At 40.2% G+C, this 17067-nt stretch overlaps 1 protein-coding gene across 2 annotated transcripts in view; it reads left to right on the forward strand.

The window, feature by feature from the left end:
- The window catches only part of hhip (hedgehog interacting protein), a 35834-nt gene extending 20354 nt beyond the window's left edge, over positions 1-15480 (forward strand). For both annotated transcript variants that reach the window (XM_023262244.3, XM_023262245.3), the window contains exons 8-13: positions 694-812; positions 2048-2171; positions 3026-3171; positions 4387-4468; positions 12456-12604; positions 12856-15480. In XM_023262244.3, the coding sequence (XP_023118012.1) occupies positions 694-812; positions 2048-2171; positions 3026-3171; positions 4387-4468; positions 12456-12604; positions 12856-13052 (817 nt within the window). In that variant the 3' untranslated portion in view covers positions 13053-15480. The remainder of the gene's footprint in view (positions 1-693; positions 813-2047; positions 2172-3025; positions 3172-4386; positions 4469-12455; positions 12605-12855) is intronic.
- The last annotated feature ends 1587 nt before the right edge of the window (positions 15481-17067 follow it).

Raw genomic sequence — 17067 nt, forward strand, 5'->3', positions numbered from 1 at the left:
ACTAATTAGTTTTTGTTTTAAAATGCATAACTTTAGCTGTTTACACAACTACCATTTACACTACTCTGGTGCTTTAGGACCCCCAGGATTAAACACTTGGGGCGACGCTACTGACCCTGTTTTAATTTGAAAACTCCAGGATTAAGTTTTAGTTGGAATGGGAAAAGACTGACACTTTTGGAAAAGATGAAGCAAACATTCATGTTTGCTGTGTCACACATTTGCTGTTCATTTTCTGCCGACATGGTCCCTTTAGACTCTCGTGCTGCAATAACAACAAAAGAATTTCTCATATTACAGAATAGAATTCTACTATTCAAAATGTGGCTGCTGTGACTGATGTTTAACTTTCGTTGTGTCATAAAATATCAGTCACTGTTGGAGTGCTCATGCCTTATACTGTTTTATTACTGCTGTTGCCACTTTGCAGGTGGTTAGTGTCACAACATTGTTTGTAGTTCTCATATTTAGTTCTGGCAGGTTGACCTGATAGTCAAGAGGTTATGGTGCACACCTCATGTGCACAAATGCTGTCAGTGCTGAGTGATTGCTAGCCGGTCGGACCTTCACAACGTGTCATTTCCCCGTTCTTCTTCCCCACATTTCTTGTCTTTCTCCACTGTCACTATGTCATAAAAAAGGCAGAAAAATTACATTGTTTTATGTTCACTCCTGGCATTTTGTATTCTGTAGGTGTGCAGTGGATCGACTTCAGACAGACAATGGCACTCTCCTAATCCTCTGTACAGATGCCAGTGGCAAAAACACATCAGCAGGAAGAATATTGGAAATTACTAAGGGGAAGGATTATGGTGAGTTATGATTTACATGAGATTTTCCAAAAATATTCATAATATTTATGTTTTTCATTTTTGGAATGAGTTCATTATTTTGCAGTGTTAATGTAGCCCATGATAAGAACAATTGAGTGAAACTTTTGCCTGAATTTTGTTTGATGATATTCCTTGAGAAAGAAAGGAAAAACATTAACCTCTTGGATAACCTTTCATATTTATTTTTCTGTAAATTACATCTGTTTTTATTAATGTCTTTCATTTTGTAAGAACACAATGTTTTGGCAACAAATTCAGAAACACACCAGGTTGAGTACAGAAACAGTGAAGGTTAAATGCAAAAATTATGTGATCCAGAAATGTTCCCCTCTTGTGGAGAGCAGATTTGCTAAAGGAATGTGAGGTTGTGTCCACCATTAAGATTTAAAGCTGTCAACAACAATAACTATCTAGAAGATGGTTTAGTATTGTTGAAAACACAGCTGAGAAGGGTTTAGTTCTTCTCACATTGAGAAAATAATGAATAACGGCACCGCCTTTACAATGCTTAGTCTATTTCTCTTCACAAAAAAAGAAATTAGTACTGTTTGTTCCACATTACAACAAAGAGGCTATCTTTGTCACAATGGCTGATGTTTTGTCAACGTAAATTATTCCTTCAACCGTGATTTTTCACGACAGCCTAATACATCGCACCGACCACCTGATAAGTGGTGACTGTTGGGAATTGAACATACCACGTCTTGGATTATATATTTTAAAGGGAGAAGCAAAACTCCATTCATTTTTCCCATTGCCAGACAACTATAATCCACAAAACATGCCACAGTGCCTTAACATCACTCTTTCGGAAATAAGATTAATACATTCTTTATATAAAGACATAACAGAGACTAAGTTGGCTGCCAAGGAAGAAGTCTCAAATCATACATTCATCCTATTTGTCAGGATTCACCTTTTTGTCTTCTTTCTTGTGAGTATCTCTAATATGGACAAGACAGCCATTAAGTCAAAGTGAAGTACACAGTTTTTGTTTTTGATGCCAAAACAAAAAAAGCAGCACTTGTTACATTCATAAATCACAATTACAATCTACATTATTTCTACAGTGAGATGGATTTGATTGTCTATTTGGTAAAACTTTCAACTGTTCATGCCTGCAGACAGCATGAGATAGTGTTACAGATGAATGACATGCGGTAGGTCGTTCAGCAGAGCCTAAACCAGACCTACACTCCCCTGTCTCTCTGTAGAAAATGAGCCCTCTGTCTATGACCTGCAGTCCAGTGGAGGAGCACCACCTGTGGGGGGCTTCATCTACAGGGGCTGCCAGTCCAGAAGACTTTATGGCAGTTATGTGTTTGGAGATAAAAATGGGTAAGTACAATGAACGGCCGATTGATTAATAGTCCAATGGGAAAATTAAGTAGCTCTGTGTTGCGAAATCTTAATTGAGTTTCTTAATACATAATGTTGGACAGCTGTATTTGAAATGCATTCTAGTAGCTTCAGCCTCTTGGCATTATATTTGATCGATTTATGACTTATTGAGATCAACGTGACTCTTCCTTCTGTTCTTATACAAAAAAATCTGTCCCTCACATCAACACGTGCCAATGTAAACACAAAGTTCCATCCACGTGGGGGGAAAACAAGTTTTATGTTACTGTCACCGCTACAGCACGGCCCATTGAGTGTAAATGGAGATTAGACATCCTGCCCTGGGCTGTTCACACTTTGCTTTGGTCTGTAATTCATCCTACTTTACTGATGTCAAACAATGATGCTTGAGTAAACAAAGGAAGTAAATAGTGAGGGGAGGGGCGCACTATCAGGAGTTGGCACTGTGTTTAAAACAATGTGTGGTCGGTTAATTCTGTGCCTCATTACAATTTTGGGGGCATATTGTTGTGGCTAAGTGTAGGCTCCGGCATGATGTTTGTTTTGAAACTAAAAGCTGAGGTCTTAAGTAACGCCATGTGCGACATGGGGTGGAAAAGGAAGATGGATCAATGAACCATATGATGGAATGAGAAGTAAAAATTGTCTTTGTTTCCAGATTGCAACTCTAATTTGGCCAATGCTGCTACAGTTCAGTTATATTGTATTAGTCACTGGCATAGCAATTTGTAAATGTAAGAAATGTGCGTGTCTTGTACAGAACATTCACTACTTTATTAGTTGACACTAGTAACAATAGTGACCCACCCTGTTTGTTTTGTTTGCCTTAGTAACCTGCGGATCCTTCAGAAGTCTACATTTCCGTCATCAGCAAGTGATGAACAATGGCAGGAAAAATCTCTGTGTCTGGGCTCAGCTGGCTCCTGCGGCTCTGCGCTTGTTGGACACATCTTGGGTTTCGGAGAGGATGAACTGGGTTAGTAGAGTGATTAATAGGACACCTACAATGTTTATCTCTTTCTAGATATTCAGTTTCACCCTCTTTGTCTTTTCTCTGTTCTTTGATTTGTTCTTTCTCCTCATATCCACATAACAGCCATGTGTTGGCATATTTTCTCACGCTATGCATGACAGATGTCAAAACACTGCTTAAAGGTATTTTTGTTGTATGTTTATCAGCGATACATATATTTACATCATGGTATATCATTTTCCAGTCTGGAATTGAACCAGATATTTGTAATGCTGTGCTCTTAACACAGTTGAAAGTCTGTAGAAATTACAGCACCTTGCCAAAAGGAAGTGCCACTTAAAACTACAGTGAAACTAATACCCGTCTTGCTCTACTTGTATTACTCATTCTTAAAGAGTGTGTACTTTCTTCTGGGTTGATTTAAATTTCCATACGATAGCAATAATCCTCCAAGCACCCACTTATTGTTTTGGGCCACCTACAAAGCGATATTTTCTACATTGCTAGTGAGATGTGTTATTGTTTATCTGCGGGGCTGCAACGTTAAGGTAAAATTTGTAGGTTAGCTGAGGTGAACGGACTAATATGATGCAAGGCATTTTTACCACTTGGACCCCCACCACACACCCGCAGAATTATTAACTGTCAGCTCTGGTGTTTCTGATTAAAATGAGCACATGATGTGAATCGCTCACACAGCCATCAGAGATGTTTGATCACAGTTATTGCCAGGTCTTGGAGTTATTATTTGACGAGGTATTTAAAGATTCCTGCATTTGATCATGATTTGCAAGCGGTGCAAGATTGTGGAGGGGGGCCGGCATATGTCCCAAAGAAGGGGCCCCACAGACACATGTTTACAATTTGTCCCCTTATGGAATTTTCTTGCAGGCTTGTTCCTCATTAAATTATCCGCCTGGTTCCCAGTCATGAGTATCCAATTGTCCCATTAAACTTTTTCTTATAGTCCTTCGGCAAGTGCAGCATTGCAGAAGCCTTAGCTATACTTATTCTTCTCATCCCTTCATGTCCTCCGCTTTCATCTTCTTGTGTCTGCTGGTCATGTCTTGTCTCTCTTTATTTTGGAACAAGGGTTCAGTGGATTGCATGCATGGCAGAAAAGTTAATTACCCGGTCATTCAAGCATCCTGCACATTAAAATGTTTAATGTAAATAACGCCGGTGGCTCATTTCTATGTTGCTGTTCCTCTTTTGCAGGCGAAGTCTACATGCTGGCAAGCAGTAAAAGCATGGCACAGTCACACAGTGGGAAACTCTACAAGCTGGTAGACCCCAAAAGGTACAATCAAGGAGTACTTTTGTAGATTGTAATTGTGTGCGGTTGGGTCTCTGTTCAGTAGGTGATCCCTTAGTAGTTACTAGTACTGCAGGTGGGACAAAGTACTCCACCGTCCCTCATTTAATCCTGTCTTTGTTTGGTGGTGAGACTTAGGTGATCCTACATACTGTATATCATACAAAATCTGGCACTCCACACTGCAGCTGACTCTCATGATACCACGAATCTGTAGTTAATCACATTAAACAGCTGTGACGTCTTTTCTCGCTCATTTTCCTCCTCGGGTCTTGAGTGCTTACATGTATCACTGTGACAAAAACAAATGCTGAGCAGTAACTGGAAAATAAGCATAGTATTTCAAAATGTTAGTGTAACGAATAGCTAATAGCAACGCTGATTAGCTGGACTTGTTCACTTTAGTTACCATTGCCTGCTGGTTATTTGCAGAAAAGTTGACAGCAGAGGTTTGTTTTTTTTTTTTTTCTGGTGAGTGTAAGGAAAACACAAAGGCACCTGTTGTCAAGCCAAGACTTAGTCTAATTAGACACGTTTAAACACACACAACAGTATAAACATATAATCCAATGCACATTTTATTCGTCATTATGTGGATCACGTTCAGCACACACACAAATCAACTTCAGTTTAGTTGGTAAAATCCAGTCCATTTCTCTGCAGTCTAGTGCTTAACTAGCTGATATTAAACAACTGGAATATGGAAAGAAAATGTGCAACTTCAGAATTCAAATGTGTGTGCGTGCCACTGTCTCCTAATCTTTACCATATGCATCTATATGCATTGCAGTATTAAAAATCAATCTGATAGTGATGGAACTATAAACTGTGTGTGTGGAAAACCAAGTACATGTGAAAAACATTTGTCACTCAGGATGAGAAAATATGCAGACAGATGGGATGTATAAAAAGTTTTGTCTGATACATTACCTTGGCAGTGAAGAAATCCCTTCAAACATAAGCAGACATTGTAATTCAAACCAATTGCATATAAAGTTCCAAGGCGAACCGCCCCCCGATGTTTCTGCTGATCTTCTTATCAGCATTTTTGCAGGGAGATGAGAGTGGAATCTTGTAGAGGTTTGCTGATCTGTTTTAAGTCAGTCCGTTGGTCATGTCAGCCTTAAATGTAATCTAAACTTGCGAATTAATATTTTTTAGTTAGATCAAATTTGATTAAGAGAGGCAGATAAAGTAAGAGAGGCAGACTTGGAGTGGGAGAATTTGCATGCCTCAGATTCAGAATAGAAACATATCCGCAGCTGATTATTCCTGGGTGACGACAGTGCCACCCAGGCATTAGCACAATTAATTACACCACAGATGTTTCAAAGGGGCCCTGGTGGCTTGCTTCGTATTTATGTTTTCTGGCATGGCTGCTGGACGCATTTCTCCCTGAGAACAATTCTTTCCACCATCAACTGGACTTGTTTAGTCTGTATGGACCCTGTGGTGTTGGAGTCCTGACTCCTAATACACTCTGGCTTCATTATTAGGATCTTGTTACAGGGAGGATGGAGAACGGGTGACAGGGGGGAGTAAATGGGGTAGCTAACGTGTCTGACCTCAGCACGTTATCAAGTCTGGTGGTCCTCCCCTCTATTCTCTTCCATACTGCAGGGACATCTGGACCCTAAAGCCCTTTCAGACAGAGGTTTGTTTTAGAGTATCGTGGTTTTTGTGGTTCAGTATAGCATCTAGCGCTGTGTTTTGATCAACTGTGTGTTTGGGAACATAGAGGGGGAAAAAGAGGAACTGTTAGGGAGAGCGGTAAAGGCTTACAAGGAAACATCAGCCATAAAATCCCTCAGCAGTGTTTGTGTAAACATGTCCTCGCCAGATGACTTCATTTCTAGGTATTTGTTTGTCAGTTGGAGTACCCCTCCAATAATAAATAGGCCACCATGCATTTTGAAACACACTGAATGTGTGTGGTGTGAGTGATGGTGTATTTGAGAGAAAGAAGGAACACAAGAGGAGGTTTGTTTGTGGTATAGCAATGGGATAGAAATATTTCCAATTATATAGTCACTATATGGAAAATGTTAGATGTGGCTGAAAGCTCCAAATCATTATTAAGTGGACCTTAAAGCTTGTATTTTCTTCAATATATCATTCCCCAAAGTTAAGAAGTATTTATGTGGCACCTTTCAAACACAAGGAAAACATAAAAATATAGTAAGACTAGATATATGACAAGAAGAAATAGTTTTTTAAATGGTTAAATATGCAATTCTGTAGTGTCTATTTGACAGCAGTGTAATATTGAACCTTTCATATCTTTTGTTGCTTATGTTATTTTGATTTTTTAACAATTTTACTTCCAATATGACAAGGTTTGATCGTGGCTTACTCTGCTCATATACACGGATACTTGTGAGCATGTTTGGCTGCTTTTTGGTCCCGCTGAGTGTGCATTTAATGACATAATTATTTATACAGTGTGAGGATTATATTTATACAAAGAGCAAATCTCCTTATAAAAATGAAATATTAACAAAGCTATTGTTGTACATCACAGCACAAGGATTCATTTCAGCCTATCAGTGTGTATACAATACTTGTATAAAATGGGACTCACATTGCAAAATTTTATGTTTGTCATATCATAATTTAATAGGCCCATGTTGCCCTGCAGCCTTGTAGCTGGATAGAATCTGCCTTGCTCTTACAGTTGTTCCTTAGCACTAGCTTAATTAACATATAGAGCCAGACCTCCCGCTGCTTTCTGGTGTAAAACGCAGTTTGCCTTTCAGTTTGCTGCAGCACCTCAACACAGAGAAGAAGTGAAAGCAGTATTAAAAAGGACTTTTCACACGTTCAGGTTTTGTCAGCTGCAGGCTGAACTAATTGAATTACAGTGAGCAGGGACTTTAAAAAGACACAGTCAACTTCAGATATTGTGCTGGGACCTCCTTTATGAACTGCATTAGCCATGGAAGTCACAAATCACTGGATGCACAGGGGAAGGAGACTGTAGGGTGCTCGTTTGTGGATATATTTATCTGTATGTGAGCTTCTCCCTGTGTTGTGTGTACAGATATAAACCATGTGGGTGGTGGGTACACGCGCACATGCACATCTGTGAGCCTGTATGAGCGTGTAGTATGCTAGCTCCCAGCATGCTGCAGGAAAAAAAAGCCTTTTATTTATTTTCCTATCCCTCCTAAATCTTCCTACATCTCTGCTGTGGTCCTCCCCTTGACAAAGCTGCTTGCCAGTCCTACTGAATAGCCCTGGCTCCTACAATACACAGTAAATTTCTTGCACAATTAAAACAAGGAATGAAGTTACAAAAGGAGCCCCCAAACAATGGAGTCGGATGACAAAACAGCAAAAGAGACCACACTGGGCCGTTTGATTAAGCCATTGTTGAGGTGCACAATGTACACCACTCCACAGCCCTTTTCTCACATATACCTCATGTCAATCAAACAGGCCCTTCGAGCTAACAACCTAAACACACATGCACACTGACCAACATAATAACCAAACAGATCAGGAGCAAATTCGAGGAAGAGCATCCACACTCCTCTGACAGAGGAGACTTGAATGGATGTCAGTGTTAAAATATGTTAATGTTTAGCTGATGTAAGGAAAGAAGGGACGGCTTCTCAGCACTGAACCCCCATCTTAACCTGCATTAATCTTCCTCATTCTCCGTCTTATCTTTGTAGCCATTCCTGGACTTTTATGCTTGAATGCTGACTTTCCACTCGGTTTTAATTTTAATGGCATGATCTGTGTTATATGCAAGTATCTGACTTAAGTCGTGCTCATTATCTCTCTCTCTGTCCATGTATCCAGCTCATGTGTGAGCGCTGTCGTCTTCTCCCACTCCTTCGCTTTCACACATACACCACCCCTCCCAAAGTTGATAAATTCCCACAGTGGCTGTTGACCCAGCTGCCTTTGTCAAGTGGCGCTACCAGCAGGTGCTGTTTTCACAGCCACCCTGGCAGTCGTACAGACTGTTTAGTAGCGCTGCTGACCCCTGCCTGCTATTAACAGTGTTAGCTACAGACCCCCCAATTCTCCAGGGACTCTTACTCTTTCTCTCTCTCCTTCTCTTTCTGTTTTCTTCCTTCCTTTGCTCTTTTTTAACTACATGCAGCCTGCAACAACAAAAGCCAGCAGGGATGGAGTCTGGAGTTGGGTGCTGATGGGAGCATGGGAATCTCCCCCCCCCCCCCCCCCCCCCCCAATCCATCCTTCAAATTTAAAGCAACTTTAACACACACGCACACACAGTCACAGTATTGTCACCGCCATCGGTCAGTCTGTCTGTCAGCACATTCACAGCACAGAACAGTCGCAGTCAGATAAATACAATTAGTATCACACAAATCATGCTTAGTTATTTATTTGCCGGATTTTTAATAAAAGTAGAAAAACAGTGAAAGAAACATACTCATATCTGTTAAACTAGTCAAGGTCAGAAGAGGTGATTTGACCAAAGTCGAACACTAACTATCTAATAGTGAATTGACTGTCAAATCTACTTCTCACATGGATCTACTACTATATGCAAATGTAAAACTTGGTCGGTTTCAGCTTTAACATACAAAATGCTTGTTGTAACTCCTAAACTCCATCTAGTTTTGGCTTCTACTGCTGATTGACCATTTGCTCTCTCGCCATGATTGATGAAGCCTGTTCTTGCATGGACTAAGCATTACATACACAGTCACCCACTCTGACCTCACTACTCACGCCTCTCAGCTCTCATACCAGCATCAGCCTACAGGAGTCCAGTTACTCTGCCTGTGTGTGTGTGTGTGTGTGTGTGTGTGTGTGTGTGTGTGTGTGTGTGTGTGTGTGTGTGTGTGTGTGTGTGTGTGTGTGTGTGTGTGTGTGTGTGTGTGTGTGTGTGTGTGTGTGTGTGTGTGTGTGTGTGCGCACGTGTTCTCATTGTCCCACAACGTCCAGTGTTTTTTACCTCAACACAACAGTAATGTTTACACATCTATATTTCTTCCTCACAAACGCACACATTGACGTGTGTGTGTGTGGGCCCGTGGGCAGCAGGCACTAACAGACGCTTCACATTTGAACTTGATTACACACTCGCTGTATTATTTCCAGATTTGTAGAGCGTGATGTGAAATAATTCTGTCTCAGCCCATTTGCTGATGTGCGTGTCTGGATGTTTGTCTTAATATGAAATGATCACAATATGTCTCTTTGGTGTTCAGACTTGACGCATATGGTGTGGAGATGTTTGTGTTTGTGTCTGTGTGCATTTTCCAGATTATGTTTATATCCATGGGAGCCCTGTGTTAACCCTGTGTTGTTGTTTTGTTGTGCAAATAGGGAGAATGTAAGAGTCAAAATAATAAAAACACAGCACTTGACATGGCTGTACAGTTTAAGTCCATCTTAGACAGTACATTTAAAATTAACGTGCTATAAATTGACAGACAATGAAAACTATCAGCATAGGGATGTTATTATTAATAATATTCTAACTATAGAGGTCAGAAGTCTGCATCTTCATGTGCATCACTTCAAAAATGCTGTCCCATTTAGGTTGCATATCAACAAAAGCCAATAGCCCTGACAGTCATCTTGACATCACAGATGCAACATGTGATGGCAGATTTGTTCTTCTTGTATCATTCAAAAATAGCTTAACGGTAAACAAATGCCTACAGCAATCACGATACATCAAGATGAAGTGTTAGATGTTTTAATACAACATATTTCCTACAGCACTATCACAAATCATGGTACAGAATCACTGTGTACCTCAGCCAACGAGAGCTGGATGACGCTTTTGTTTTTGTCTAGTCTAAGCTTTTTGTTTAACGGGACATTTTTAAAAAGTTACGAATGGGTTTTACACGAAACTTTGTGGAAACGGAAAGTGATCTGGCAAATCAGGGCTGATGTGTGTTGGTGGGCGAGACTCAAACTTCTAAACAGACTCATGTAACACAGCACTTCTAAAAGCAGACAAAAAGAAGGAACCCATCCATTACTAGCCCAATCAAACACCCTGTGGATGCCGGAGAATCTCATTTTTGGACTAAGCTTTGGACATAATACCAGTTTCTTCATTTAAGACAGCAGCGGAACACAGAACAGATGCAGTACTGATTAGTGGGTAGAATTTAAACAACATATCGCACGTTTCATGACATGCAATCCAAACACTGAATTGCAGCATGACTGCACACCTTTATATAACACTTTGCTTTCCACTGATAAATCAATATGGCCCTGTTTCCATTCGTAATCATTTCCAGTATGTGGTTGCTATCGGACGTAAGCTGAACTGTTAAACTAATTTGAAACAATGAGGTCATGACTTAGCCACGTGGCCTTTGAGTCGATGTTTTTAATTTTTTGTGTTCATTCATAACTACAATAATAGTGAACAGCAGTTAGATACATTTACAGCACCTGGAAAAGTAACACGTTAAGGTATTTAGCAGATTTTTAACCTTGATATGTTTTGTATTGTTACGATGTATTCTTACTAGGGCTGGGACTTTAACGCGTCAATTTCAATTAATTAATTACAGCGAAAATAACACGCTAAAAATAATAACGCAATTAATTGCACCCTCCTCAGTTCCCTCATTTCTGACACACCGGTAACTCTGATGAACACTCCAGCCCAGTAGGTGGCGGTAATGAACCTAAAGTCTTTTTGTAGCCATGAAGAAGAAGCACAGGAACCACTGAGTGAAGTCAGGCACTGGTGAACAGTGAAGGAAGATGAGATTGAACTTGTTGGGCAGAAAGTTTTCTTTTAAAAATCTTCCTGATGTCAGCTTGGATAAAAGCCTGGTTGTGTGCAAATTGTACAACAAAGAGTTTTCTGATCACTGCATCACTTCAAGCCAACGGTATCACCTCAATGTAAAACATGTTGCTGTTAGCACCAGAGCTAACATTAGCTACGAGTCATGCTAACGGCTAACGGTGTAGCCATCCCATAATAGACCACTTTTCTAGACAGTGCTTGAGTTTACATAAAGTCTTAAAATGTTGAATAAAATCGCTCTAATTGCACTTAGATTTGCAATAATCTGTGAATGTAGCAGACAGATTAAAAAATGCAGATAAATAGAAATGAAACATTTTTGTGGTTTAAGTTTTTACTCCATCGAGGCTTTTCTATATCTCCCATTTTCCTTTTTGAAATAAATTTTAAATTATAAACATGTATATGTCTATTCATTGATTCAACTGTCAACCACAATTTTATTTGAATTGAAAAAATTCACTTATTGTGTCAAATATTGCTATTTGACAAAACTGCAATTAATTGCGATTAATTAATTACAACACCTGTAATAGATTAAATTTTTTAATCACGTCCCACCACTAATTCTTACTGTTTGTAGTGTAACCAATATTTAAAGTCCCTTTCTGGTCTTTCATTTAACCCCTCAGAACTCACTTCTATGTACCAAAATAGTCCCTTCCTACTTTAAATGACCTCTACACTCTAGGCCCATCTAGAATATGTAAATCTACACAGTCCCTGCCTCATATGTTCAAAGCAGAAAATAATTCTGAAGAGAATAGCCAACCTGCAAGGTGACAGGATTGGTTCCGCAAGTCTGAATCTGTTTCTGAGACCCAGGTGCTCAGCCATGGTGCTGACTGCTTATTTAGCTAATGATATCTCTTCTATCATATAAAAAAACCAAAAAACACCATGTTATAAAGATTTCCCAAAAAAAAGACACAGCCGGAAAAGTTGATTTTCACCAGAGGGAGACTTTACAATCATGCTGAAGTCATTGAATGCCTGAAATACAATATGTTGAAATTGAATAATTGCATTTTTATTTCTATTTATGTAACCATCTTATTTTATCAGTGTGACTTCACTGAAAGATATTAAGTGGGATTAAATGAATGTTTAGCTCTGCTGCCTGTGATTCCTTACTATGCCATGTGATGCTTCTGTCGCCCACGTTCTGACTTTCCCTCTTGTTTTTACCAACTGTTGCAGGCCTCATGCCCCCAAGGAGTGCCAGCGTCAGGTGGAGCCGCCAGAGCTGCTGATGACAGCTTGTTCCCGACACTGTAAGAACGGACACTGCACTCCCACTGGCAAGTGCTGCTGCAGCCTCGGCTGGGAGGGACCCTTCTGCCGAGTTGGTAAGTGCACATCTGCTGCTTTCTGAGCAGTATCATCTGGACCAACATCCATGTGTTGTTTCACACCAGATGTGTAAATGAGGTTTGGTAATGCACAACATGCACAGTAGGCCTGCCAACATTTTTTCATATAAATCATTAAAAACCTGCCTGACGCTTTGTGACTTTGGTTCTGAATGAAACACCAGCTTGTGTTATTTACTTTGCGTTTGATCAATCTGTTTTCGTCTCTTCCCTCCCTGTGACCGCAGCCAAATGTGAACCAGCCTGCCGCAACGGAGGGGTGTGCATGGAGCCTAACAAGTGCCTGTGTAAGAGCGGCTACTCCGGAGACCAGTGTGAGAAGAGCGAGCGGGGTATGCCCAACGACCAGGAGAAAGACGGCATACTGGACCACATCATTGACATGACCTCGTACCTCTTAGACCTGACCAGCTACATCGTATAGGGGTGTGCAGAGGGGGGCTGCTCCCCACCATCATCCTCAAGTTGACACAAATCTACCTATCACCACCAGCAGACCCTAACGAGGTGTCCTTAATATGGCCTCTTAATCTCCCTCACACCCACACAGGCATGCACACACACACACACACGCATACACACACACACACACACACACACACACACACACGCTTCCAAATACACACCAGATCCCCATCAGACTGCTTTTATTCCACGTCACCATACCAAACTCTTCCTCTTCTCACCTATAAGCTACTTGCTCTTGAGCACCAGGCCTGGCATCCAAGCCGTGTTCACAAGTTCAAAGAGACCTGCGGACAGTTGATCGACAAGCAAGGCTAAGTTATGGAAGTTCCACTAAGACATTTCCTCTCTTGTTCAGACAACGCCTGCACCCGGCTGACTCCACAGGAACAAGAACTCCACAGGAACAGGAACTCCACAGGAACGAACTATTTAAATCCAGGACTTTGGATGTTTTCAGGGGCTATCTGTTGCCTTACTTAAGACCCCCCCCCCCCCCCCCCCCCCCCCCCCCCCACCAAAAAAAAAAAAAAAAAAAAAAAAAACCATAGTTTGAGGCATTTCACTGGAGACAGTTCAGGAGTTCATTAAGGATTCAAAATTGTAAGGAACGGCACGGCTCAAGATCCAATTTGTGCTCCTGGTCCTTTAAAAACACGGCAAAGTAAATGTCTTCACACACAGACTTTGAAGGAACAGAGTCACGCGTCACATAGAGCCTGCAGTGCTTTGTGCTCTACTATCCTAAAGGCACTAATACAAGAACAACCATGTCGTCTCATTTATGATGTTGTATTTAGTTTGTGGGTACATTGTCATACAAAGCGATAACAGTATACAGTATGTATAGTTTGTTTTGCAACACTCGCTTGCTATCAGTGTACAGATCGGATCCACACACAACAGAGGACTGTTAAACAAAAGTAGTGACAAGTGAGTGAGAACATCGTGTTTCGTCACAGCCAGTTTCATGCATTCTGAAGGGAGTTTTTGAACTGAGTTTTCCCATGCACTGTATTCATTTTTATTGTTTCCTTCACTTGATTATTCACAACGAGTCTCGACATTTATTCAAAGCGTAGTGAGAAAAAGTTACACACTCGGATACCACACGATCACAGGTATGGTTTGGCAGACTCCTTTCGTTGCGTCACACTGAAAGTCGAATTCAAAACTACAAAGGGAAGAGATAGCGCGGTGATGTATATTTCCAATAGAGCTTACCTAAGTACTGCTTAGCATTGCAAAAAAAAACTATAGCATTACTATTGTTATCATAGAGGAGGGTTTATTTTTTTAAGCGTAATAATATATGGGAGAATATGGTGTTTATAGAAAGCAGTTTTACACTAAGCTTGTCAGTTCATGTCATTTCATGTCGTACTTATACATATGCAGCTTTTATGGAAGACACGTGAGGACTTTTTTTCTTTTCTTTTTTTTCCCCAGTGTAAAAGTAATGCATGTCTATGCCTGCATAGAATAATTCAGAGCAGTTGGCGGAGTCCATCTAACTCTTTCCCCTGACATATGGTTATATTACCACTGTCAGAAATGTGTCTCTGTTGTAAGATGATCAAAGATCCCATCGGGCCTCTGAGTCACTGTGGAAGCAGCTCACAGTCAGAGGCAGATCTTATCCGCAAAGAGCAGATTTAAGATTAACCTGAGGGGAAAAAAAATGTCAAGATTAAATCCTCTCATGAGCATCTGACTCCTACACAGTCAGAAAACGGTCACACACAGATCGTCTGGAGCCACAGCGGTGTGTTCGTCTTTTCAGATGCCAGAAATAAGTTCATACAGAGATTATATTTATATGAATTCTTTTTTCAACAACTGATTAATCTTATTAGGACTTCTGCATCTGATCATTAGCTACTTTAAATCCCATAAAATGAGTATGACAGAGCCATCAGTTGTTGTGTTGAGCAGTTTGACGGTAAACAGGTGTAATTCTTACTTTCTCCCCTACTTTTATTTCGGCAAACAAGTTTCACAGTTAATTGAAGTTCGGTGTCTGTAAATGATGTATTTGCCGGTCATCTCCCACTTCGCTCGAGTTTGCTGAAATAAATCAGCTCTACCTGGTCTTCATAAGTCAAAAACGGAATTCATGCTGTAAAATGGAAAATTCTAATTTTTTTTTAGCACTTAATGTGAAAGTTGCATTGTAGCTGCTGAGACGGCGTGGTGTGAATAGAATAACCATTTTCATTATTTAAGTAGTTACACAAATAAAATAATTATTTAAGTTCTCTATGTTGTTTTTACCATTGTACTGTATGTGACAGTTTTTATTCCTGTATTGTAAATATAACTAGGGATAACTTTGTTTCTCTTCAGAAATATCAATATGTCTATTAAAGTTTATAGCATGTCTGAAACGCTGGTCTCTTTTGTTTTGGGGTATACAGTCTTTTTGACAGTAACAATAGCTTTATTTTCATTTCTGTTGTCATTTTTTTTTTTGAAAAAAAAAAATTGGTACTGAATACAATATGAAAGCGCAGTACTCCGCCAAGGCTGCTCATTCCTTGTATTATTTCCAACGGCTGAAATATTTAAGATCCAGACTATAAGCAGCATCACTGCCAAAATCTAATCGCTTGGTCCTTGTATCATTTCTGACCTTCCCTGAAAATTCCATCCAAATCCGTTAATTCGTATTTGAATAGTGTTGTGAACAGACAAACATTCGCCGATTGTCACAATTCTGCCATGTTCCTTGGCAGAGTAATAAGAATTTCACTGTACAGTGTAACTGCCTAGTTTCTGTGCACATGACAATAAACCTCTTGAATCTTGAAAATCATATATACTAGCAAAACATCGACTGACAACATTGTTCTGCAGAACATTTTTTAAATAAATTTTGCAAACAGTCATACTTCAGTGTTAATTTTGTTTAACTGAGGTTTTAACTGCATGACTTATTTAGTTCAATCACAAACGTTTGCACCAGCTAACATGTAATCACAATTGACATTAACCCAGCCTGAAATTGGTGTTTAAACCACACAGTGGCTGGATTGAATGCTGGATGTTGAACTTCATCCCATTCTGCAGCAGGTTCTCCTCGCTAGTGTTGGGGAGTGGGGTTGCCTTAAGGTGGAAGAGACGGGGTGCTTGGTCTACAACTATTCTGAGTAAGTAGCACATGTCAAAGTAACATCTACATAGAAGCCAAGCTCCAAGGTTTCCCAGCACAACATATTGTAATGAGATGATCAGTGTCATTCACTTCACCTGTCAGTGGTTTTAACGTTACGGCTCATCTGTGTGTGTACTATTATAATTACAAAAAAAGCTCAGATGTTAGAGTAAAATTAAAAGAACTGTATCCTTGGCCTCATACTGGGAATTTCTGGTAAGTCAGCTGCAGCATTCCCACTGATGGTTTTTCCTCCAACCAGGTAAATCGAGTAAAGAAGAGGATGTTAAGATAATATTTGAAGTTAAACCAGAGCCAGTGTGGCTGCAAATGCAGACTTTTCTCGTCGTTGCTGCTCTAAATGGAAAAGCTGCCTGCGGAGTCAACAGTGAGGAGCGAGTCCAGCGACGGCTGCTGTGTCGTCATGCAGCATCACGCCATCACTCAGAAGTTCAGCCTGAAAATTCCTCATTTGAAGTGGAAATTCTCTGCTCTGTTTTTCGGAAGTACACAAACACGTTTGTGCGTGGAGACACACGCAAGAGCCACTGCTGATGGCAATATTAATTTCCTTCTCAAAATACCAATGAGGCTTTTGTGTTGTATAATGGTAAGTGAGCGGAGACCACCCACCTCACTCTGGTCTCACACACACAAGTGCACACACTGCCATATTTAGAGTAATGTGATACTAATTTGTCTATGCAATGTTCAGATCCAATCAAAATTGCATAAAGTGGAACTGTCCAATAGGGCTGCGAGGTCCAGCATATATTTTAGTTTATACTCTATCAGTGGCATGAATCATTACTTTTCATTT

This window comes from Amphiprion ocellaris, chromosome 4 (assembly GCF_022539595.1).
Source record: "Amphiprion ocellaris isolate individual 3 ecotype Okinawa chromosome 4, ASM2253959v1, whole genome shotgun sequence".
Lineage (NCBI taxonomy): Eukaryota > Metazoa > Chordata > Actinopteri > Pomacentridae > Amphiprion > Amphiprion ocellaris.